The sequence below is a fragment of the Tachypleus tridentatus genome, chromosome 6 (genome assembly GCF_004210375.1).
Source record: "Tachypleus tridentatus isolate NWPU-2018 chromosome 6, ASM421037v1, whole genome shotgun sequence".
In the NCBI taxonomy this organism is placed as follows: Eukaryota; Metazoa; Arthropoda; class Merostomata; order Xiphosura; family Limulidae; genus Tachypleus; species Tachypleus tridentatus.
Window position 1 is genome coordinate 146,687,032 of NC_134830.1, and position 25,962 is coordinate 146,712,993.

The 25,962-nt window shown below is 32.8% G+C and overlaps 1 protein-coding gene across 8 annotated transcripts; it reads left to right on the forward strand.

Moving 5' to 3' along the window:
• The first annotated feature begins 1,096 nt into the window (after positions 1–1,096).
• On the forward strand, positions 1,097–24,245 carry LOC143253974 (uncharacterized). 8 transcript variants are annotated; one of them, XM_076508648.1, is made up of 6 exons: positions 1,260–1,428; positions 2,056–2,119; positions 5,303–5,349; positions 8,441–8,560; positions 16,312–16,377; positions 24,109–24,245. In XM_076508648.1, the coding sequence occupies exons 3-6, from the start codon at positions 5,307–5,309 to the stop codon at positions 24,243–24,245; spliced, it is 366 nt and encodes a 121-aa protein (XP_076364763.1). In that variant the 5' UTR covers positions 1,260–1,428; positions 2,056–2,119; positions 5,303–5,306. The 8 variants fall into 8 exon arrangements, with proteins under 8 accessions (XP_076364765.1, XP_076364762.1, XP_076364763.1 ...); XM_076508649.1 differs by having other exon boundaries at positions 1,289–1,355; XM_076508650.1 differs by lacking the exons at positions 1,260–1,428; positions 2,056–2,119 and adding an exon at positions 1,097–1,230.
• Positions 24,246–25,962: the final 1,717 nt, after the last annotated feature.

The window sequence follows — 25,962 nt, forward strand, 5'->3', positions numbered from 1 at the left end:
AGAGCCGTTTTTGCATATATATTTCTCTACAAGTGAGTTTTCTCGACATCACTAATTAGTAGCAACACTAACTGTTGAAATCGATTATAATTTATTAGCCAATTGAAACTTTCAGGGGCCCGGCATGGCCAAGCGTGTTAAGGCGTTCGACTCGTAATCCGAGGGCCGCGGGTTCGAATCCCTGTCTCACCAAACATGCTCGGCCTTTCAGCCTTAAGGGCGTTATAATGTCACGGTCAATCCCATTGTTCGTTGGTAAAAGAGTAGCCCAAGAGTTAGCGGTGGGTGGTGATGACTAGCTGCTTTCCCTCTAGTCTTACACTGATAAATCAGGGACGGTTAGCGCAGATAGCCCTCGTCTTGAGTAGCTTTGCGCGAAATTCGAAACAAACAAACGAAGCTCTCATATTTAGCGAAAAAAATATTAAACCGAATAATTAATTGAAAAATACAACAACTAAGCTATACAGCACACAAGTTTTGATTTTAATCTAACTCTTCTCAGATGATGGCCAGATGCTATGGGTAGAATTGGTTTGGTTTGTTTTGAATTTCGCGCAAAGCTACACGAGGGTTATCTGCGCTAACCGTCCCTAATTTAGCAGTGTAAGACTATAGGGAAGGCAGCCAGTCATTACCTCCCATCCCAACTCTTGGGCTACTCTTTTACAAACGAATTGGGGATTACCGTTACATAATACTGCCTCCACGGCTGAATTGGCAAGCATGTTTGGTGTGACAGGAATTTGAACCCTCGGATAACGAGTTGAGTGTCTAACCACCTGGTCATGCTGGGCCACTATGTGTAGAAACGTTAAGATAATTAAAATTAGAAGTTTATTTTGTAAAAGTTACTGTGGTATTTTTGAATCAGTTGAAGTTCAGCACTATTAGTTACATACAGTCTGTGTTTTAGTGTAATGCTCTTGAATGAGCTGTAAAGGGAAAGGTTTAATTTAAATGAAAAAATAATTTTGGGGTTATATGGTCGTTTATTACTTGTATTAAAACAACAATAATGGTTAGAAACGGAAAATGAGAATTGAACTATATTTATACGACAACTACTTTGTCAACATCTCATCTGAAAAGCATGACATAATCCTCTCTCATGTTTCTCCGCTGTTTTCAAACTGTCACACCAATATTCAAAAAATCACATGCTAAATCACATTGAAATATTTCAAACAATTTATGTCTGGCCCTCTACCATACAGGTAAACCAATCAAGTAAGTCTATGCCACAATCTGTTCAGTTAGAGCAAAGTGTTTTTGATGAACAAGAGAAATTGTATGCAACGTTGTTGACGTACATCACAGCTGTTGTTTTGATGTATTACGTACATTTGAATGTGGTATAGAAAACTGTATTATAGCTTTTGCTGTAACGTTTAACGTCAGTTATATCGTAATTTATTATTATTAAATGTAAGTGAGGAATGTATTGATGTTATATATAAATGTGAAACTTAAAAGAATGGATAGGGGAATTTAGTAATAGTTAAGATATCTACACGTTGGTTTATGGTTTCAATTTAAGTAAAAGTTCACATTGTGAGTGCGACTGTGGCGTAGGTGAGGCAATTAACTACGACACGAAGTATGCTCATCTTCGCAAACTGATCGTTGTTAATTATACTGCTAGACTGTGATAGCACTGAAAAGTGCAATTTCTACAGAGTGCAGTACAAATTACTATAATAGTACATAAATAATAGTTTTAATAATAGCCGGACTATAACTACCAATATTAACTTAACATTTATGTTGTTACTGTTAATTATAATTAGTATTACTCAAGAAGGTCCACAGAAAGTAGTAGAAAAGACAAACATCTTAAACAGTAATTTTTTAAAACTAATATAATTTTTACGACAGTTAAAAAAGAACACGATGATAAATTTTATGGAAAAAAAGAAGCAGTTATTCTTTTATTGTGACTTGTTGCAATGGTGGTACTTGTAGTTCTGTTGTAGTAGTGATAGTATTGAGCTATTTAGTGTTAGCTCTGATATTATAACACTTAGTATTTAACAATACTGCGTTTACTTTAAGGCAGATATGTTATCAGCGGTAGTGGACGCCAACACTTTATAGAAGATTATATATTTTCTGAAAAGTAAGGGTAGATTTAAATTTTAACTTTTTGTTTTAATAAGTTAATGTTTATGCAACTACAATCTTTAAGGATTGGTTGGTCCCTTTTCATTTGTGTTTATAGGTGTACAGCGACAGGCTTGTCATTGCTATTGATGAACCAAGCAATTCCTTGTTGTCTGTATTGTAATGCTTGTAAACGAGCACAGACTAATACCTTTTGTTTTAAACATTTATAAGCAAATATTCATCAGTTAACACAATCATATGATATCAAAACTTTTCTGCCTGAAAACAGTGGCAACAACTAATTTTTCTACCAGTATGTATGTAATTAACTCTAGTGTTCAGTATTAAAGATATTAATACTTTGTTACAAAAATGTGTGTACATGATATGTCAGTTGCAACTATTTAGAAACCCTATGACACCTAACTGTGGTAATTATTGTTACTTATTATTATACATTTCAGTCTTATGCATTATTTTCATGATCAACAGTTCAGTTGCAAATAGCAGCTTATTTGATAATAAGAATTGCTGTTTGATTTTTTTTAGCAGTACAATCAGGTTATCCAAATAACTTGTTAATCACATTGTTTTTCCCTTTGTTATCAGATACATTTTAAAATTTATACTATACTATTAGTGGTTTGAACAGTAATATGGTAGTCATCATCCTATTAACATATGGTCAACAAGGGACCATTTGTTTTTGAGTTATCCTTGAACACCTACTGTTAGCAAAATAAAATTTGGAATCACTGACCATTTAAAAAATGATTTATTTGCCTCATAAATTCCTGTAAAGTGCTATTTTATGCTACTGCTGATAGCATGTTATTCATTAAGTCAATCATCCTGTTAGAAAAATAAAACTCATAACTGAAGTCTGCCTTACAGTTTACAATATTTAAATGTATGTCATTTTGCTTTATTCTTTTAAAAATAAAGTAGAAAGAAAGAAATTGGGGACTTTAATCCTTTTGATTTCCAGTATAATTTTCTGAATTTAAGATCACTCTTACCTCCTTTTCTCAAAAGAAAATATGTTAAGAGATCTTGTCTCTAAAAGATAACTTTTTGATCTCTGGAATCATGCTGTAGCCCTTTCCAGAACTTTACCCTAATATTCAATATCCATTTTTGGACAAGGAAATAATACAGCATTCCAAGTGAGGCCTAACTTGTGATATTAAGAAAATTACCTCTTTTTATTTGTAGTCAGTATGTTTATCAATAAAATCTAAATTTTTATTAGCTTTACTAATAACAATAAAACACTGCCTCAATGGTTTAAGTGACTAATTTACCACTGTGCCAATATCCTTTTCTCCAGTCATGCTAGTAACTGGGTTCTGTGTATGCAGTCCTGGATTATCTAGTGAGCACACTAAACGTGTGTGGAGCATGAGCAAAGAACAAGCACCAAAAAATGAGAAATCTTTTTGTTTTTTTGAAAGAATTTGATATTTGAAAGAAAGCATGGAAGTAGTCATCATGGGAAAAATCAAAACTTTGTTAGGCTTTCTTATACTCCACAACGCACACTTTCCCCATTTTTGTTCTCTACGTCAGTTTCACTGTGAAATGCATGCAAAGTTTAATGAAACAGGAAAAAGAAAATTCAATCAACCTGATCTTCATGACATCCTAGTGATAGACGGTACAACGTACATTTACAAACACAGATATCGCACTATGTATTTTGCTTACACTGATGATTACTAACTGCACTTTTTCTCATCTGTAAAGAATAAACAACCCTTAGAGAACAACAGTGTGTCAGGACAGACTTGATTCACTTTCCTTACTGTGTGTAGAAGCAGATGTGTTTCGTTGACTCAGCTTTGATGAAATTATCCAAAATTTTACAATTAGAAAATCAAGAAAGAAGCTATTTTGATTTCAACATACTTCTAAGTTTGTTTCATTTTGAAAGATAAAAATGTATTTTATGGTTTAGAATTGCTATTATTTTAAATTACATAGATGGGACACCATAATCTTTTCAGTGTTTATGGTATTAATCTGGCCCACATGCATGTTAAATATGTAACCAGAATTATGAGAATCTAAATGCATTATCTTACACTTGTTATAATTGAAGCCCATTTGCAAGCAATTTGTCTTAGTCTTTATCACTCTGTAGTATTTTAACATTTTTAGTACAGGTAAGTAACCAAAAAGTATCAGAAAACATTACTCATTTACAAGTGATGCTTTTGTAAATGTGATTAAATAATAAATATCAAAAAACCAAAGCATTGATTCTAGAGGCACCCCTCTAGTACTTGGGTCTGTTTTGACTAGATTACATTAATAACGTTTTGCTTTAGCTCAGTCTGCTACTCTGCAATTAAATTGATAGTCTTTCTTTAATCCATACTGATGTAGTTTTCTTAGCCAAATATGGGCAATTTTCATCACCCAGATAACTTTCAAGATTTTATTTGCTGATAGGTTAATAAGTAAAGATTTAATTTAATGAATTCATATTGGCTGTTTTCTATATTGCATTGTGTTAAACAGTTTTATAAATTATTTTTAATTAGGCTATACTTTTCCTTATTATATAATTAAAACTTAAATAGCTTATATTTTTCAAGGCAGTTCTCATCACTGTGCTATAAATACCGTGTATACACATGTTCAGATGTTATATATAAAAATATCAGAATTACTGTATATGTATGATGTATATCACTGTTATTGTGAGAGATAGAGTATGTGTAAAACAAATAGGTGGTGGGACTGTATTGAATTTAAGGGGGGGGAGCTATTTCCTATATTAACTATGACCATTGTTTTGAGAAATAAAACTGACATTCCCTAATAGTTTTTTGCAAGTCATGTTTCCTACTTAAAGGGGACCATTTGGAGGTGACTGTGTGGGAACAGTCTTTTTTGAAGGACTTAGTGATCTTTTGTTGTCATTATATTTTGTTAATATTTTTAAGTTTTACCAGGTTTCTAAAACTTTTAAATGTATCTTTCAAATTAGTTTTAAAATTTTAAAGATGCCTATATTTATTTATATAATGCACATATATACATGGAAAATATAAATAAAATTTAGTAAAGAACTTTATAATTGTTGAAAAGGTTATTCAGAAAATTTTCTAAAAAACAACAAAAGTGGGCATGCAGTGATAGTCTTGAAGAACCAAATTGTTTCATAGTTACCATTTGTGTAATTTTTCAGAAAAATGTTTCTACTGGAATGGATGACAAATGTACTTAGTTTCTTAGGTAAGTTTTTTATTATGTTTCTCTATTGCATTTTATCTGGATACTATTTTAGTAATTAGTTTATCAGTTATCAGTATCTTCCTGTCAAAGCAAGCTACTTTCATTGATCAGAACTGTAACTAATGTAGTTAATGTACCAATAACACTGGTGATACATTTTTGAAATGTTATTTTATCCATCATTTTGCCTTTGCAACTTTATTAGGGTTAGTATGTACAACAATATGGAGTATAGATGTGTTTTATTTTTTGTCAAACATTTTTTACAATGATACAAATATTTTACATCTTTGCATTTATCTGAGTCCAATAACTTATTTTTTACTTTTCAGAATACAGTTAGACTTAAGTATGGAACGACATTATGTTAATGTAATATGTTGAGAAAAATGATATATATACATGATGAAGTGATTATTTATGGGAGAAGATACAATATATTTCAACAGACGTAAAGAAAATTTATAAAAGAACTTTATAATTGTTGAAAAGTAATTTTCAGTAATTCAGTAAGATTCAGTAATTTTCTAAAAAAAACAAAAGTGGGCATTTTGATGTGTAGTATTGAAGTGATTATTTATGGGAGAAGACACTATATATTTCAACAAACATTGACATGTTTTCAGGTCTAAAGAATGAGATTTATTTGTTGATCCAGTTATTGGTGTGTGTTTTTGTAGTAACATTAAGATCTTGTGTTGTATATGTAAATATAGTAGACTGATCAAGGAACAGAGCTGCATACACTGCCTGTACACTTATTAGGTTTCATAATATGATTTATTTTAAATTAAGAAATACAAATGTGATCCTCAATTATTAGAATTTCCTCTAGAGAAAAAAAAAAAAGGAAAGCATCATAAATAATAGATTAAGTATTTATATGTTTTTGTATTTGGGGTCATAAAGCATACAGAAAATGAGTATGAATGATGTCTTGCATTTTGTAAGTTGATTGGAAAAAATGGTACAAAAGTGATAAATGTAAATGCATTTATCATACTTTATTTTGTAATTAGTAATTGGCATATAGACATATTTAAAGGAATATTGAGATCACTTGAAAAAAAAATAAAATTTATAAAAATGAGAAATACTATGTTTTGGATACTTCACTGAAATCATTTATTTAAGAGCCACATAAGCACTCTCAATTCACTGGTGAGATAATTGCCACTAGACCTAATAGCTGACCAAAGTCAAATCACGGCAAAAAAAGATCGTAACCATAGGTTTATAAACTTTTACTTTTGTTGTCTTACCAATTGTCAATATTTTGTAATATTAGTGTATTGTATTTCCAAGTTGATAGATAATAGCTTAGAGAACAGGCCTATATTTATTGCAAGTATAATTCACCTTTTTAAACCAGTATCACTACAAGTGACATTATTTGCCAAAAAGTTGTCAGCATATAAGATATTAAAATTTACTTTATCTTAAGAGTGTGTCTCACAGTAATGTTACCATACTCTAGAATAAAACTATGATGTATGCAATTTTTTTTTGTTGACTTAAGTATAATACTTATGATTAATTTTTGACAAGCTAATCATTCTTAGGGAGGAAGAATATCACAGTGAAAATTATTACACTGAAAATATTCAGTATAGTCATAATTAAATTCAGTTGCTTTTAAAACAGCAGTAATAACTTATTTCAAAGTAATTTAAAATGACATGTAAATAGTATAACCAAATTCTCATGGTTATTCCTCATTGTATCATTTTAAACCAAATTTGATAAATGCTTCATTCTAAAAGTTAAATTTGTTTCCTGTCTTATGGAGGGACAGTTGTAAGTCAACAGACTTACAGTTCAAAAATACAGTTTGATTACCTGTTGTAAACAGAATGTAATGCCTATGTATAGCTCTGTATGAAGAAAGCATTTGTATCTTTTATGTGGTCATTGTAATAATAATTAATGGGAATGGACCTCTTCATTCATCTATCCTGTCTCATCCACTAAACTAAATTTAAATAAACAGCAACAAAAAACTCCATACCAGACCTTATAATTTAAATACTTATCAACTTAAGTTCCCCTCCAAAATAAAACTTCATTATACTGATAAATCATTGTCAATTCACTGTTAGGCTTGTAATTACTATAGCAATTTTTATCACTGATTTTGTAGCGAAGAACAACATTAGCAAACTTTCAATCCTCTTGCACTTAGCTTAGTATTCAAGGACTTGCAAAAAGTAGTAGTAAGTAGCTCGCATATAAAACTTGTAATTTCCTTTTCAACTTTTGAGAAAATTTCATCTGGTCCATGAGCGATAACATTTTTAAAACTTTTGAAGTTTGTCTTTCAAGAGCAAGATAAATTATCTTAGACTTTGGTAGATTTTGTATGTTCTAGAGCTATAGAAATTTAATCGGTGTGGTGTTTGTGTCTTGAGTTTATGTATAGTTATGAAGAAATTGTAAAGTCAAAATTATAGGGTAGTAGATATAGGATCCCTAAAAGCTATGAGGTTAGTATTATTTTTTTTCAAGAAAATGTGTGATTTGGTTATGTATAAAGTATGACTGAAGTTAATTTTAGTTTTCACATATTAAATTGTGTTGTTTCATGAAAACTTAGAACTGATTTAGTAAGAAAAGTTAAATTTGACATAAATTATAAATTCATAGTTGTATGTAAATATTTGATGTATTGAGATTCAAAATTATTTTGGAGGTTGTTTTTCAAGTAAAAATTTAGATTGGAAATTCTATGAAGTAATTAAAATTAATTTTTAGAAACAAATTCGATATTTTGACAGTAGTATCATGATATTTGAGTAATGTATTGGCTGAGAAGTGATAAACTCAACTACTGTAACTAAAATGTAACACAAATAATCATAAATGATGTCCTTGTACTTTTGTTTTAATTAAATCAGTGATAGATTCATAAAAGTAATGAGTAAAAAAGGTCCACCTTTGAATAGTGCTCAGGTTATAGGGTTTTTATTCATTTCTGTCAAGACTTTTTAAACCTACTTGTTTTAGTAACATCATGAGGATTCATAATATTAGTATTTTTGAGTGAGCTTTAGCTGGTATTGATGGAAAGTTGTATCTTTTTTTTGGAAACCAGGATTATGGAAGAAAAGTGGAAAGCTTTTGTTTCTTGGTCTGGATAATGCTGGTAAAACAACACTACTGCACATGCTTAAAGATGATAGAATGGCTCAGCCTGTGCCCACCCTTCATCCAAGTAAGTGTACCTTTCAGCCTAGATATACATCTTTGAGGAATAATGTTTAAGCTGACACTTGTTTGATAAGACTAGTGCTGAAAATTTTTATCTGTTTCACTAGAAGTTTCATTAATCCATTTAATCTGATGATTATATGATGAGGTTAAAATTCTGTTATCGTTGTGAGCAAAATTTCCTCAGATGACAAGCTTTGCTTGTGAACTGCTGACTCTGACAGTTAACAACAAACAAACAACCATAAGAGTATACTGTACAGTACAATGTGCTTTTTTATATTGGTTGTAAAGATATCCATTAAATAAATACACACGTTTTGGACAATTACCCTAAAACTATAATAAAGTGGGAGGAACTTCTATGGTAGTCTAATAAATTTATTGATATCTTGAGAAATTATGCATGTAAGAAGTTCAAATTTTGCATGCTGGCTTGCTACTATATACAGGGTGGCCCGTAAGTCACTACCCATCCATATATCTTGTGTATCCAGGGTGTCACCAGTATTTTTGCACTCATGTACCCATGTACTTGTCACAATACACTCTTCAAGTGTAAATGGGCTTACATTGGCCATATTTCTCTGAAAAACAAAAAAGAAACAAATTTATAATACATGCATAATTGAATATAACATAACATATGGATGGGTCGGGACTTATGGGCCACCTTGTGTATATAGGTTGTAATTGGCTGAAGGTACTGAAACTCGTTAGAGTACAAGGAAACCCTATAGGGGAAAATTAATAAGTAAGGTGCATCATGTGACAGTGAAATGAAAATTGAAGTAAAAAAAATAAGACTTGGATTGTATAAAATATTTGAATTATGAATTACATTTGGTGCATTATTGAATTAAATAAATTTAGTGCAATGGTACCATTAGTATAAAAAAATGTCAAAAGATTCAGGTATATAATTTCTAGTTTTCATGTGTATTCTTTATTATTATAAAAGTAAGTGAAATGTAAATGTTATAAACTTTTTAGGTTAACTTAGAGAAAGTAAATAATAATAAAAACATTTTCATGAGGTATGCTTGTGAACAACTGGAAAGATTCTTTTTTCATTAAAATACTTTAATAATAAAAATGTTTAATGAATTTATCAGAGCAGTACCTGCTAGATAATCTGTATTTTATATTTAATGACTGTCATTTTTTATATTGAATGTAGTTTTATACATTCAATAAAAGGTTTGTATTACAAGCTCTCATTTTTCATAATTGTTAATCATATTTAATGATCTCTAATTATACTACTACCATACAAACAAAAAAGAAATGTTTCGTCAGATGTGGCTGGATCCACAGCTTTGTCGCTTTGCTACATTCTATCATAAATATGCCCGAGCTTTTCACCTAGAATGCTTGAAAGCTGTAATTGCTTTGTTGTTCATATAAATATTATAAAAGGTTTACACCTAAGGATTTAGGAAGCTTGTCAAGCAAATGGAAAAAGGAAAATAACAAAAAATACAGTAATAACAATACTTTGAGACTGAGATCTGAAACTTTTTTACTGATGTTGTAATTCATCCATAAGATTACAAATTCATTATAGTTATGATAAATTAGAACTTTTTTGTGTGTATATATTGGTTTAATTTGATTTTTATTACAATGAGTGCAGATAATTGGCTTACTTGCCACCAGCTCTATTGCCTTTTAGTTTTTAATCTTTCCCTAAATCACTATATTTTGGTCTAAAATAGATAATTTTTTATGGATATTCCTGATATTTTTCCTTTATATTCTCATCAAACATTTTCAGCCATTAGTGCCATTATACTTGTGGCAGTGGTTTTGTATGATACTTACTATATTTCACTATATGAGTAATTATTAACCTTCAGAACAAAATTAATATTTTTTTTCTTACTTTCTTTGTCAACATATTTTAATATGCTGCTATAAGCTTATAATTAAAGCTATGGGCATAAAAGTAGAAGGTTCTGGCAGCATGTAGAAAGTATATGCTATTTTGTTACAGGACGAACAGTTTAGTTGGCCCAAGTACAGGATGAAAGTGGTTACTTGAGATTAAGGTAAATTCATGTTGAAAGGGTAATTGCTTGTACCAGTGAAGAAAAATGTGGGAAAAAATGTTTTTCAAATTTGATTATGAAAAAGCTAAATTCTCAGTTCCAGTTTGTTACAGTTTTGTATGAAAAACTTTGATCTTATGTGTGAAATGATTTCAAAAGTTAATTTCAAATATGAATGATTTTAATTTGAAATTTCACATATTTTTACACATTGACCAGAGAATTTATGAAAATATTTTTAAAAGTAATTCTACATAGCATTACAAAACTATATCATGGATAATAAGATAGAGAGTATTGTATATCCTGTTGTATATTTTAACTTTCTTACTGTTCTTTTTTTGCTTACTATTATGCTGAGGGACAATTTTGTGCTATTTTCTTTTCTCTCATCAATAGATGATTAACTTTGAGAGCTATAGTACATACTTGTATGTATGCAATTTAGGTACTGTGAAATATTTCATTATTTGTTACAAGTAAGAATAAGTTATCAAAATTTACTTGGATATCTGGAACTAAACTAGCTTGGCTTTCTAGAAAAGCTGTAGATATTTTTCAGTTTCAAATATTCTAGTATCTTTGCAAATGTAACTTGGATACATATGTATATGTTGTCTTCAGGCCATTTTCATTCTTTGGTAAATTGCCTGACATTGTTTTACTACACGAGTATTTTCAAAGAACAAAAATAATGTAGCAGGATTTCATCTTTTTTCAACATCTCAGATTCAAGTAACTAGGGTAATCCTAGTAACTAGGACAAGGGTCTTGCTGTTGTCTATGTCATGTTGGATCATTAGCTAATGTCACTGTTTACCATTTTTGTCTCACCAAAACCCTGATAGAGGGTTTCTAATATTGGTCGAAGCTGTGTCCACAACTTATGAATAATGGAAGCATATCACATTTCTTATAAAGGCCTATAATGTTCTGCCCATGTCTGTATTATGGGTTATCCAAATATACATATATGCTTCTTTATCAGCATCTTGTCAGCACTTCTACTTTGCTCATGAGAATAGAATGGCGAGTTGGTTATCTTGTGAAAAACTGAGCAAGGTATGCAAATATTACTATTTACATGAACTTTTGTATACATGTTTCTCTTGTTCTGTTGCTTTAAATAATTCCTTTTATCTGCCCTACGTTTTTAGACATTTGTCATATTGTATCCTTATAATTGCTTCACTACTCTATATTTAACTGTTTTTTTCACCTTTTAATATGATGAAAGACCAGTTGTGACTATGTTGTAATTACCAGATTTTTTTTATGAGTGTGTCACATTCCAGTGTTATCTCAACTATTATTTTCTCACATTAGTAAGTGTTGTAAAGTCACTATTAACTTAGAAAACAACCTTATCCACATTGGTAAAATACTTTCTCTGTGACTCTTAAGAAGGTTGTTATTTAAACATATTTCATATAAATATTATAATTAGTAGTTGAGTGTTTATTTAAAATCACTTATTATGTGCATGTTGATAATTAAATATTTCTTGCTGATTTGAATACTAACATAATTTAATACTTCAGGTAACTGAGTTTTATCCATATTAAAATCCATTACTGAGTTATTATACAAAATTGTTACTCTTTGCTTCTTTTTTTAATCTAAATATAGTAGTAACTTGTGATTTAATTCTTAAGTAGTCACTGTCTGAATCTTGTTGAATTGCCCATAATTCTAATTGGCATTAACTTGTAAACAATACATCATAAATCATATTTTGATCTGGATTAGCAAAATGTCCTTTGAAGAATAAATTTAATTTTACATTTGGTTCACTGCATTTTTGCTTTCCTTCTTATAATTCTGAATTATTTGAAAATTGAGTCAATTTGGACTGGTGAGGAAGAAATGGTCTTTTATAGACAGTGTGATAGCATCTGTAATGTCCACTTCTGTCAACATATAATACTGCTTGCAGAGAGAGAAGTGGCTTACAGCTAGCTTCTCTGCCACCGTAACCCTTCCTATAAAGATAATCTGTCATGATATTGAAACACACTTGTGCCTGTCCTGCTATAATAGCTGCTGTTTGATGTTGGTTATTCTTTGTACTTTTCATAACTTTAAAAGAGTTTATTCTGTTGATTATGAATATTTGATTTGTACAGAAATTGTTGTTGTTTGATTGAAATGGAATTTTCTTGCCTTTGTACTCAGCATGGGTGGTGATGTTGCAAACATAGCAATACAATTCATATTTACACATCTGGATTAAATTGATATGACATACTGGACATTGATTTGTAATTTTGGGGGATATCATTTTATCTCTTGATAGGCTGTTCAGGGTTCAAATTGAGAAATAAACCTCTGAAGTTATTACTATAACCACAAAATCTAAATTTTCAGTTCTACTAGTACCATTTTGAAAATCTTATTTTGGAAATATTCTCAGTTGATTTTTTTGTCATTTTCTGGGTCCTTTGTAAAAAGTATATTTCTGTTAATGTCTGGGACATTAGCACAGGTTTTTAATGTTTTTTAACAAATACATGCATAAATTTCTTGAAGTATTCTAATTTCATACTTAATCTATTTTGCACTGTAACAGTAGCTGTTTTTGCAGTTTGATAATATATATAGTATCCCAAGCATTATTGTGCTTACATATTCCAACTGACCTGATGAGGTATATAGCCAAAGGGCCTTGTTGGCATTCAGTATAGCTGATAGTGTGGGTTTCATTATACATTCCTCTTTACTTTCAATCGTAAGTTCTTACAATTGTATACAAAATTTTGTATCATTTTTTATAAAATATCCTAAAAATGCAAGAAAAGAAGAAATGTAAACAATTCTGACAACATTTAATGGATATACATAAATGTGTGTGCAGTGGTACCTCGGTTCTCGAACTTAATCTGTTCCAGAAGGCTGTTCGGAAACCGAACCAATTTTTCCCATAAGAAATACTGTAAATTAAATTAATCCGTTACAGAGCTCCAAAAAATATGCATTATGAAGCATTTTAAGTAAAAATATTGCTTATTTATACCTCTATAATAATACTTACATGCATAAAGTCAACCACAAAAACTATAAACACAATAAATGAAAACTTAACTGCACTCTACCTGTGCTGAGGAGAGCTGATGGCATAAGTGAAAGGTGGTGAGGAACGTGGAGAGTATAGGAGGGTTATGATTGTTTGGAAGGGGAGTCACCTTCCATAAAAATGTTGGGTAACTCTCCTTCTGGTGTTTTTTCTTTTCTGTTTCTTTGCACTACTGCAATCTGCTTGAGACTCATTGGACCTATTTCTCACTAAAAACTTGTCTAATGAGGTTTGTTTCTGCCTGCATTTTAAAATGTTTTTGAAGTAAGACATTGTCACTGAAAAGGTTTATGCTGCAGTTTGCTACAGCTTTGTCAGGGTGAAATTTTTCCACAAAACTTTGTAACTCTCCCCATTTTCCACACATTTCCTTGATTAGTGAACTAGGAACATCCTTCCTTCCCTTCTCCTCATCTGAAGACACTTCCTCAGTTGCCTTCTGTTGCTGCTCCTTCTGAAGGTCTTGGAGTTCTTCCATGGTGAGCTCAGTGTTGTGATCTTCTACCAACTCCTCCACATCATCACCACTCACATTCAAGCCCATACACTTGCCTAGTGAGACAACATCCTCGACAACAGGCTCAGCCTCAAAGCCTTCAAAGTCTTTATCTCAGGGGTTCCCAACCGGTGGGTCGCGACCCCCAAGGGGTTCGCGAAGCTTTGGCAGGGGTCGCAAAGCCTTAGCAGGGGAGTCGCAGAGCCTTGTTAGAAGTAGCTTGGGATAACATTAATTTTATTTCATCAATTACATTTTCAAGTTGCGAGTGTCAAAAGGTTGGGAACCCCTGCTCTATCTGCTACTGAGTCTGGCCACAATTTCTTCCAGACTAAGTTCATGGTCCTCAAAGACTCTTCCCTCCAGGCTTTGTCTGTGATCCTCAAGCAATGGAGGATATTAAAGTGATTTTTCCAGAACTCTCTGAGGGTTAACTCTGTGTCAGAGGTCACTTCAAAGCATCTTTGAAACAGTGTTTTGGTGTAGAGTTTCTTAAAGTTTGATATGACCAGCTGGTCCATGGGCTGAATGAGAGGAGTTGTGTTAGGGGCAAGAGCTTCACCGTAATGAAACTGTACTCCTCCAGCAACCCGTCCTCCAAGCCTGGTGGGTGAGCAGGTGCATTGTCCATCACAAGAAGGGCCTTGAGTGGCAGCTGTTTTTCCATGAGGTAATTCTTTACACTTGGGGCAAACAGTTTATGGACCCACTCCATAAAAAAAATTGCCTGGTTACCCATGCTTTACTATTTGCCCTCCACATGACATTTAGTTTACTTTTCAGGACATTATTTTTCTTAAAACCCTTGGGTTCTCAGAATGGTACACAATCAAAGGCTTAAGTTTTGGCCTTAAGTTTTTTAAGACAGGCTTGAGTTAGCCTGTCCTTCATTGGCTTGTGTTCTAGCAGTGACTTCTCCTCCTTGGTGATGTAGGTCCTCTCTAACTGTTTTTCATTTACCCAAATCAACAGTTTTTCTACCTCTTCCATTGTTTGTGATCTTTGTTTCATAAGCACTGTCACTCCTTTAGCATCATCAGCTTTTTTGACGACTTCTTAATTTTTCAGTATGGTACAGACTGTAGACTTTGCCATACTAAACTGCATAGCAAGGTCAGACACACAAACACTACTCTCATACTTCACTGAGATCTTTTTTCACCTCTATTGTGGCTCTAACAAATTTTCTTTTTGGTTTGCTGCTTTCTTTATCCTTCTTTGACCCCATGGTGGCTTATTTAATCAGAATATTTAGAAAAACAACAACAACAAAAAAAGAAAAATGAGAACATTCATAAGATTTTAGCGGGGGTGTGGACTGAGTGACAGGTGCGGGTAAAATGTTTTGGGCAAGCTTGGCGTGGGCTGAAAATGATTGAAGGGTCTTTCGGGGGTTCAGGCCACGACAGCTTGGTTTGGGAACCGAGTTTATGTTCAACAACCGAGACATTTTTTATCAAACAATATGTTCAAAACCCAAATTGTTCGAGAGGGAGTCGTTTGAGAACCGAGGTACCACTGTAAAGTAGTAATATGCCATTTGTAGGTTTATATATTTATTGACTTGTATCCATATATATCATAATGTATGTAGATAAGGTTTTATAGATATTTTTATATGGCTTGTATATTTTTTATTTTATATAAGTAATTTTAGTCTGTGGTTGTTGTATACAAGTCTTAGATTTCAATTTAAGTTCCTTAAGTTTTTATAAACGTAAATTTCATGAGTTATAAACACATGAGGTTGTCTTTCATATAGAAACTAGTGTGGCTGGTGTGTTTCTGTATATAAAATAATTACAAGTCAAATTTATTTCTCATAATTCATCCAGCTATTTGCCATTAAGATACAAAAAATCTACGGAGATGGATGACAGTTGTACACTTGAGCAGGTTAGCTTGGTCAGGAAATTCCTTAGAGCAAATAAATTTTTTGATTCACTACTGTAGTACCTGAACATTTTGAAAAGTTCAAGCTCTCATTGTAAGAGATTGAATTTTATTTTTCATTCATGTAATTTTACTTAGATATTGTGCAGTTATAAAAAAAAAGTTTTTGTTTTTCTGTAAATTTGAATTTTTCATAATAAAACTGAAGATATTTTTATTTATTTATTTTATTTTTTTCCTAGCATCTGAGGAACTTAGTATAGGAAACATGCGGTTTACGACTTTTGATTTAGGAGGTCATCATCAAGGTAATTTTTTATGGGTTTAATTAATGATAATAAAGACTGAAGAGTTTGAAGTAAACTTTCTGACAGAAAAATAATACTTTGTTAGCATTTGTAATTCATTAGATATTTTTAACTTTATTGTTAAAAATTAAAGAAAAATCAGCATGAAGAAGTTATGTAACTGTGTGTTTGGTAAAATATATTGACAAACGTTTAGCATTTGCTATATAAATTGCTTTCGCTGCTGTTTTACAGCAGCATTTAATGCAACTGGCAATAGTTCAAATTTGATTTTAAAGAAGTGGGAAAATCAGGAGCTATTAGTTAATGGTAATATTTAGATTAGAATAGGTCATATGGTTAATTTCTAAAACAGAAATATTTTGAATAAATAAATAAATTTATGAATTTTGAAGAATGCAAAAAATGTCAGTCAACCTTGGCAGGTATCAAAACTGAATTACATATATTTCAAAGTATTTGGCAGTGCAAAAAAACAGTAATAGTATTAAAGAATCAATTACCTAATTTGTTTAAATAACCAGACATAATATTGTTACACAAGTAGAGACATACTGTTTTTTTTTTCTTCTTCCAAACATTTTAAATCAATTAGTCCAAATCTTTCTTTTTTTTATTTAGGCATTTTTTAATGTTTTTATGGGGTCAAAAGTAAAACCCAAGAATGATTATTTTTGGCTCCTATGAGGTCACATTTACAGTATTAAATATTAAAATTGGCAACAGGATAAATTTTCATGCACTAAATACATTAATGTAAAGAAGGTTGGATTTACCCATTTGAGCTGTTTGTGTTTTAGCTCACAAAAAAGCATAATTTTGGGATTTTTGCTCAATTACTCTACAATTTGACCAACTTATGTGAGATTTGGTACAAATATACTTTTTTTATACATATCCCATTAATAGACATACAAAAGTATGGGCTATGCAAATTATGTGAAGATGCAAATTTCATAATGCAGAGTTAAATAAGGTGAGCATGTTCAATAACTAATTTTTTTCTAAATGTGTTTAAATGGTAGGTAGGTGTGGCAGAAATTGAATTAAAAACGTTGATGCTGGAAATGTGACCTATTTTTCAATGTAGCAGTACGTGTCTGTTCTTTTCTTAGATTAGTATTGAAGTTATACTTGAATTTTTAATTAAATAATAAGAAAATAATAGTCATTATTTGAAATTTAAAATATACATAAAGAAAACATTAAGACTATTTTGGTTTTAAACTGTAGTACAGTATAATTTCCAATAGTGTCTTGTCATTTTTTGAGAAATAGTGATAATGTTTCTGGAAACATAATGTAAACTTGCAGTTGAAACTGATGATCTGCAAGTGTAGATGGTGCCTATTCTAGAAGAGTTACTTTAACCTTTTCAAAATAGGTCAGAGTTCAAAAGCCATTTTATTATGTTTATTGACTTGCATTGAAAATTTTATTGAAGTACTATTTTATGAATTTATGTTAAGAAGTTTGCAATCAAATTGTAGATTATATTCAAACTGCTCCCTACTAGTACAGCTGTAAGGCAGTGAGGCATATATCTACTCACAAAGATGGAATTATAGTGCCAACTAATGTCTCTATTTCTCATATTTACGTCACCACGTCCGCCTGCCACCATCAAGGCAGGTTATCTTAATTGCAGAATATGACAATTCATTCCAAACCTTCTCCAATGTTTCCAGTGTCAGCGATTCAGTCACTCAAAGACGTCACGTTGTGGTTCCTTGATGTGTGCTTGTTGCAGTGGCAAGGACCATGATGCCTGCGAATGTCAAACAGACCCTCATTGCATCAATTGCAATGGCTCTCACCCATCCTACTTTTGTTTATGCCCTAAATGGTTGGAAGAAAAAGAGGTGCAGTGTTTGAAAATGATTCATAACATTACTTATCCTGAGGCTTGAAAATTGCTGTCTAGCACCTCATCTCGGACGTTTGCTGCTGCACTTTGTTCCACAACTAGAGTGGGAGTGGAGACGGATCTCTCTTTGTCTTCAAAAGAATTGTTCTCCAAACAAATGAAACGTCTTGACTTCCATTGTTAAAAAAGTTGATGAATCAACTTCAACATCCATCTCTGTCCCTTACATTCATTCCAACAAACCCCAAGATCCACATCCTTTGGTTCCAGGTACAGGCATTTCCTCGGATACATTTTCTTCTTCCATCCCAAGATGCAAAACAATCATTCGTTCACGTCCTCAGTCATTGGAATCCATGGCGGTCGATAGACCTCCCTTGAATAAGAACAGTAAAGGAGAAATAAAACGTGGTCAAAAAAAGAAGGGTTCTCCACCCAATTTGCCTACATGTAAATAAAAATGGCCACCCTGATACATTGGAACTGTCGAGGTTTATGTTCTAATCTGGATGACATCAAAACACTGATTGCTTCCTACCATCCTGTATGTTTTTCCTTACAGGAAACATTTCTGAAACCTGCCAATACAGTCACCTTTCAGATGTTTTCTTTGTACAGAAATGACAGGCTGTGTGATGGATTAGTGCATGGAAGGGTAGCACTGCTGGTTGATCAGCATGTGCTCACCCTATCTTTGCCACTTGACACACCCTTGGAGACCGTAGCCATCCATGTTTCCTTGGGTCATACCATCACTGTTTGTTCTCTCTACCTGTCGCCTGGAACGACGTATTATCAATCAGATTTTGATGCTTTCATTGAACAGTTGCTGTCTCCCTTTTTTATCCTGGGGGACTTTAATGGACATCATCTCCTCTGGGGAAGTGCTGATATTGTTCGGGAGGGGTCATTCTGTAGAGCGTATGCTCTCTCATTCACAACTTTTCTATTTTCAATACTGATTCTTTTACTTATTTCCATGTACCTAGTCAGTCCTTTACTGCTATTGATCTCTCAATTTGCTACCCTTCATTATTCTTCTATTTTTCATGGAGGGTTGACAGTAATCCATGAGACAATGATCATTTTCCTATAATTTTGAGAGAAACTGGCTGTGGTCGATGTCACCCAACCCACATGCTCCAGTGGAAGCTGGATCAAGCAAACTGGCCCTCTTTCACTACTGTCACAGAACTTGTTCCTGCCATCAGCTGTAAGCCATCAATAGACGATTATGTGGCAGCAGTAACTGACTGTATTATACAAGCATCTGTTCAATGTATTCCTAAAACCTCAACACATTTTCCACGATATTATTGTCCTTGATGGAATCCTGCCTGCTACATGGCACGGTAAGCTCAAAAACGGACCTGGGATACTTTCTGTAGATATCCCACACTCTCAAACTGCATCACTTCCCAGCAGGCTTGTGCACATGCTCAGTGAGTAAGACGTTAAAGCCAGAAGGAATCTTGGATTAAGTTCACAACTGGCATATCTTCTACCATCAATTCCAAAGTCATATGGAACAAAATTTGAAAGGTCAGTGGGCAATATAATTTTGTCCCCCCCTCTCAATCTTGTTTTTTGATGGTCAGGAAGTAGCTTATACCCAGAGCATTGCCAATACTCTAGGTGAAAGCTTTTGCTAAGTATCTAGCACTTCTGCTTCTTCTTCCAGCTTCTTATCCATCAAGACTTGGGCAGAGCAATCACCTCTTTTCGTTAGAGCTGATTATATCTATGACTACAATCATCCCTTTACACTGGTGGAACTTAAATTGGCCTTTCATCAGTCTGGCAGTTGGACCTGATGATGTATGCTATGAAATACTGTGCCATCTATCTCCTGCTTCTCTTGTTATTCTTCTGATTTTTTTTAACCGGATCTGGCAGGAGTATATTTTTTTTGATGCCTGGTACCAGGCTGTTGTCCTACCTTTCTCTAAGCATAGAAGGATGCCAAGATTCCTTCAAACTACTGCCCAATTGCTTTGATGAGCTGTCTCTAAGACCTTAGAGAAGATAGTTAATGCTTTTCTTGTTTGGTCCCTTAAATCAAACAACATCCTCTCAACCAGTGTGGGTTCTGGCGACAGTGCTTTACCATGGACCACCTGATTTGAATTGAAACGTCAGAGAAGCCTTACTCAAATGACATCTTGTATCAATATTCTTTGGACATTGAGAAGGCTTATGATACAGCATGGAGGTGTGGCCATTTGCCCATTTCCATTAAAATTTCTTTAAGGGACAGGAAATTCCAAGGCTGTGTAGGTTCAACACTTTCCCATTCTTTTCTACAGGAACTTTGAGTCCCTCAGGGCTGTGTTTTGAGTGTCACACTTTTCTATATAAAGATTAATGTCATCACTGAACAACTACCTTTCACTGTTGCAAACAGGCTCTATGTCGACAACTTTCACATCTTGTGTCAGCCATCGAACATAAGGCTCATTGAAAAGCAGCTACAGATTGCTCTCAGTTGTTTTCTGAAGTGGACCACAACAAATGGCTTGAACTTCTCTCTCTCTAAAACCATTTGCATGCACTTTTGCTGCAAGCGGGTATTTACCCTGATCCTGAACTCTGTCTCAGTGAAGTTGTGCCTCCTGTGGGCCTGTATGACAAAGTTTACACCACACATCAAACAGCTACGGTCAAATGTACAAGAGCACTGAACATTTTCCATGCCCTCTCTTCCACCACTTGGTGGGCAATTGATGTTCTGTGCTAAAGATATATCGGCTCTTATTCGATGGAAACTCAACTATGGATCACTTGTCTATGGCTCTTCCAGAACCTCACCCTTAAAGATGCTGGACCTCGTTCATCATCAAGGACTTCGGCTTTGCACTGGGATCTTTTGCACTTCCCCAGTTCAGAGCTTATACATAGTCTCATAAACCTTATTTGCACATCTGGTATTTGCAACTGTCTTTACTGTGTGCTTTAAAACTTTATTCCTTACCAAAGCATCCCACTTGGGGTTGTGTTTTTTTTTTCTTCCTCAGTGGGCCATACTTTTTCAGAGCAGACTATCTACCATTGCTTCTTTTGGTCTTTGGATCCAGGTGCAGTTGAATGAATTGGGTCTGTCCTTGGGTAACATTGCTGTATCCACTGGTCAGCCTATCCCACTATGGCTTCTTACAGTCCTCAAATGTGATCTATCTTTAAGTCACCTGAGAAAATCAGATACTCACGATTGGAAATACTATATGTTATTTGCTGAACATCTTTCGAACCATCCTTCCATTTTGATTTGTGGAGATGGTTCGAAATTGTGTGACTGTGTGGGCTCTTCCATGGATTGTTGTGGTTTGGCAGTTCTGCACAGAATCCTCTCTACAGCTTCTGTGTTCACTGCTGAACTGTACACCATTTTTCTTGACCTGGATCACATAGAAGCTAAGCAGTACTCAAATTGCACTATTTATACTGACTTGCTTAGTCCTCTACTGGCCTTGAAATCACTTCATGTTAGTTCTTGCCGATATTCAAAACCAACTGGCACATTTTTCTTTAAACTCTATTTCTATCCTGTTTTTCTGGATACTAGGCCACATTGGTATTTGTTGGAATGAGCTCACTGATACCTCAGCTAAATCTGTCTACTCTGGCACTATCTCTGCTCTGCCTGTTCCATGCATAGACTATGGTCCTGTATTCAACGTGAGCTATGTGGAAACAAGCTTTTTCAAATAAAACCCTCTATTGGACTTTGGCCATCTTGCTTTCATAAGGATCAGAAAGAGGAAATTGTTCTAATTAGACTATGCATTGGTCACAGTTTTTTAACTCATCAATTTCGTTTATCTGGGAGTGATGCACCAATAGAGCAGTGATCACGAACACCAATACATTCCCAGTTTCCACTCTCTTGATCATTTCAGTATTTGAAGTTAACATTTGAAATTTCAAACAACATTGTTTCTAGTAGGCTCATTGACTAATAGTTGAAGAAACTTACCTTGAATGGTTTTCAAAAACTTTCCTCCTTCATGGTTTGACTAACATTTCCCATTCTAAACTTATAATTTGCCTGCACAGCACAGATGAATGCTCGAACAGACATCATGATCACCAGTAGGTGTAAGAAAAAAACATTCCTCATGCAATTTTCCTGTATTTTGAAACTGATAATGCATAAAAACTAAATGTATCAAAAATAAGATATTTTATTTTTCTGAAACTACATACCTTTTAGAAAATTTCCTGTCAAGTTTCAGACATTTTTATCTGCTAATTGTATTTGTGAATCAAAATTTAACTTCGGCTCTGTTATGTTCTCAGAGTATAAGGATACAGTGGGTAGTGGGTAAAGAGTTAAGGAGATGAAAAGTGCACAGAAATCCATTTATTTATTTTAGCTAAAGTGTTTCATTTTTCATGACTTGTATAAAATCTGAAGCCTTTCAATGCTCAAAGCAAAAATTCTACTTTTTACCATACAGATATAATTTTTCATTTTTTCAGCCTGTTGGATCTTCTAATTGAATATCAAAAGTTTATTTTAGTAAATGTTGTTTTCTCAACCATAACATCAGTTGTAGTAAAATCATCAATGTTCAGTGCAGTTAAAGTTCCATAATATGAAATGAAATTAATAATACCATTTTGCCCTTTGCTCTGACTTATTGATCCAAAAGAATCAAATTATCATAACAGTTTTAATTTATTTTCTTATCTGGTTTTCTTAAATTTATTATCTTATTTCTGTACACTGAAATGACTACTGTGGGACTGCTGCGGGAGCCCATTAGCTGTTTCCAGTGGAGTTAATGTACAATTATTGATATTGTCATGTGATATTTCACACCAGCACTGGAGCCAGTGTAATTTTAACTGTTTAATTTTAGTTAAGCTGAGAAGTGTTATACATTTTGCATTTTGGTTACATTTGTTAAAAAATATATAACAATAAATAATAAGAAAAAAGGATTTATTGTACTTGCTGCATACTGGATGCATTTTGCATATGAGTGAATATTCTTTTATAAGCCTTATGCAGTCTAACAGATTTGAAGGTTTGATAAATAATTCATGTCATGAAATTTGCATTTTAATATGCAACACATATCAATAACAAGACTGGAATATTCCAAACATGGTACAGTTTATCATTTTCTAAGTAAACTAAAAAAGTATAAAAAATCTAAAGTGCTTGGAGTACTTGGATATGAACACCAAATAGTTTTGTTGTTTATTGCTTTGTGGTGAAGAAACTAAAGGAGGACTGTTGAGATTTACATAGAGGAAAATCTGTTATTTTTGTTAGTAATAAACATGTTTTTCAGTCTTGTAAGATCAGTTATCAAACTATCTAGAAGGAGAGTTAGTGGATGAAATTCTGATTGTTTTTTGCAGATTTATTGTATCTAAGCAAATAAAGAAGGTTGGAGGTACAAATTTTAGATTATAGTCTGTAATTATGTATGGCTCATGTTTCTAATTGGTTGAATACTGCAGAAGACTATTATTGAAACCAATGCACCATGTGATGCAGAAGAATAAGAATTGGGAATTTCCTAAGTATTTGTTTTTTGAAATAATATAATATAAAAATTTGGATTATAAATTGAAAGGTTTATTGACATGTATTCATAATTTGTTTTTTAAAACTTTGAATGTAACACTGCTAAATGTTTGGCCTAGTTGTGAAGGTTTAATCTGCTGATATTAGTAAATGTTAAATATATTTTCATTTATCTTCAGTAAGATTAGGTATTACAGCACATATGTTGATGTTATGGCTTAATGTGTGTGGTAAGCAATGGATTATGCAGTGTGTCACATTATTGTTTATTTTTTGTCATAAATATACAATATTATTAAACTTTCTCATTTTTTTGTTATTGTAGCCAGGAGAGTTTGGAGGGATTATTTTCCTGCTGTTGATGCAATTGTTTTTCTGGTTGATGCATTTGACAAAGAACGATTTCCAGAATCTAAAGTGGAACTTGATGTAAGTTGTATAATTTTTAAAATGCTGTCTTGACAGTTTATGCCAAATTTTAGCATGCCTCACAAAATGTGGCATTCATCTTGCTCTCCCCTGTGTGTGTATGATGTTTAGTTTCTAATAAGATAATAATTAAAAATATAGTATTTAGGGCAATATGGGATCTGTTAGTCTATCTTGGCTGTTCTATCCTCTAAGCCAAATTAAAACTATTTTCAAAAAATTTAAAGTCTGCCCTTATCATTCATATATCTATCAAGCTTTCTTTTAAACTCACTCAAATTTACTGCTTCTACAACATCTGAAAGCAACCCATTCCACAGACCAAATCACCCTATTCGAAAAATAAAATTTTTGTAGCTGAAGATGGCATCCTCCTAACCTAAGTTTATATTTGTGTTCCCTAGTTCTATACTTCTGCTATTAAGTATGAAAAATATTGTTCCTTTCTACAATGTTAAAGACTTCAGTCTGATTCCTCCTAATTTCGTTTTCGAAGAGAGGATAGTTTTAAGGATCTTAATCTCTCATATGGCAATCCATCCATTCCAGTTACTATTTTAGTAAACACTCCTCTGAATCCTTTTCAACATTTCAATGTCTTTCCTGAAGGTAAGGAGCCCAAGATTGAACAAAATACTCTAAATGTGGTATAATCTAATTATTTTCTTCTATGTCTGGTGTTATCTACATGAAGCAGTCTGTGGGTATGGGGAAAAAAATAGTCATATATCATTTATCATTTCATATCTGTTCTTTATGCATATCCACATTTCTTGATCAGTCAGCACTAATTTTGGAAAACTACCAAACCAACAAAACTTAACACAGCAATAAAGGATTCTTGAAAAATGTTTTTCTTTTAAGTATTGAGACCTTTATGTATTTTTATTTCACTCTTAATGATTATTAAAAAATTGATGTACAATTTTTTATTCTTTGTTTACAAACAAGTTATTTCACCCCTGCAATGGTTAGGTGCTCCATCTACCTACATAAATAAAAGACAAGTGTATGTTTGTCTGTCTGTTATCTCATTGTGCACAATTTGACCAGTAACTGCCAAACTTGGCAAGGTTTGAACATGGGGATCCTCCTTTACTTTCAGAAAAATTCCTAATGCTGTATGTTCCTCAGTATTAGAATGAACTGTGTAACCACCATTGTTTGTTCTTAAAGTCTTTCTTTTCACTGTTGGTATCTTTGTGTATTTTTGTTGCACTTTTAACATTTATTATGTTAAGAAAAAAGCAGAATTTCATGTCTTTTGTTACAAATGAGTTTTTATTTTATTGGTACTCCAGTTAATTTAATATAAAAAGGTGTGTTATATGTAACTGTATCAAGTTATGTGTTAAGCATTCTTTTACATAAAGTGTTCTGTAGAAATACTTTCAAAACTTGGAGTATATTTATTTTTAGTAATTATGATATTATGAAGTGGAAGGTTAATTTAACAGTAGGTGAGTGTTCAGGTATTCTTCACTTGTCATTCACTCTTCCACATCCTACCTGAGGATTCTGTTAAGCCCTTGTTGGATTCCATTTTTTGGGTATGTGATATTTTGTTTGTTTCTCCTGTTTTTTATGACCCACAACCTTTCCTCTTGCATGATTATGTTCCCAACCTTATTTTCTTTTTCCCTTGTGCCCTGATATGTGGGATAACATTGGGTGTTTTGCATTTGAGTTAGGTGAAGATGTTAGTTTGCCTCATTTTCTGCAGGCTTCAGATTGGCCCACTTTCTCTTAT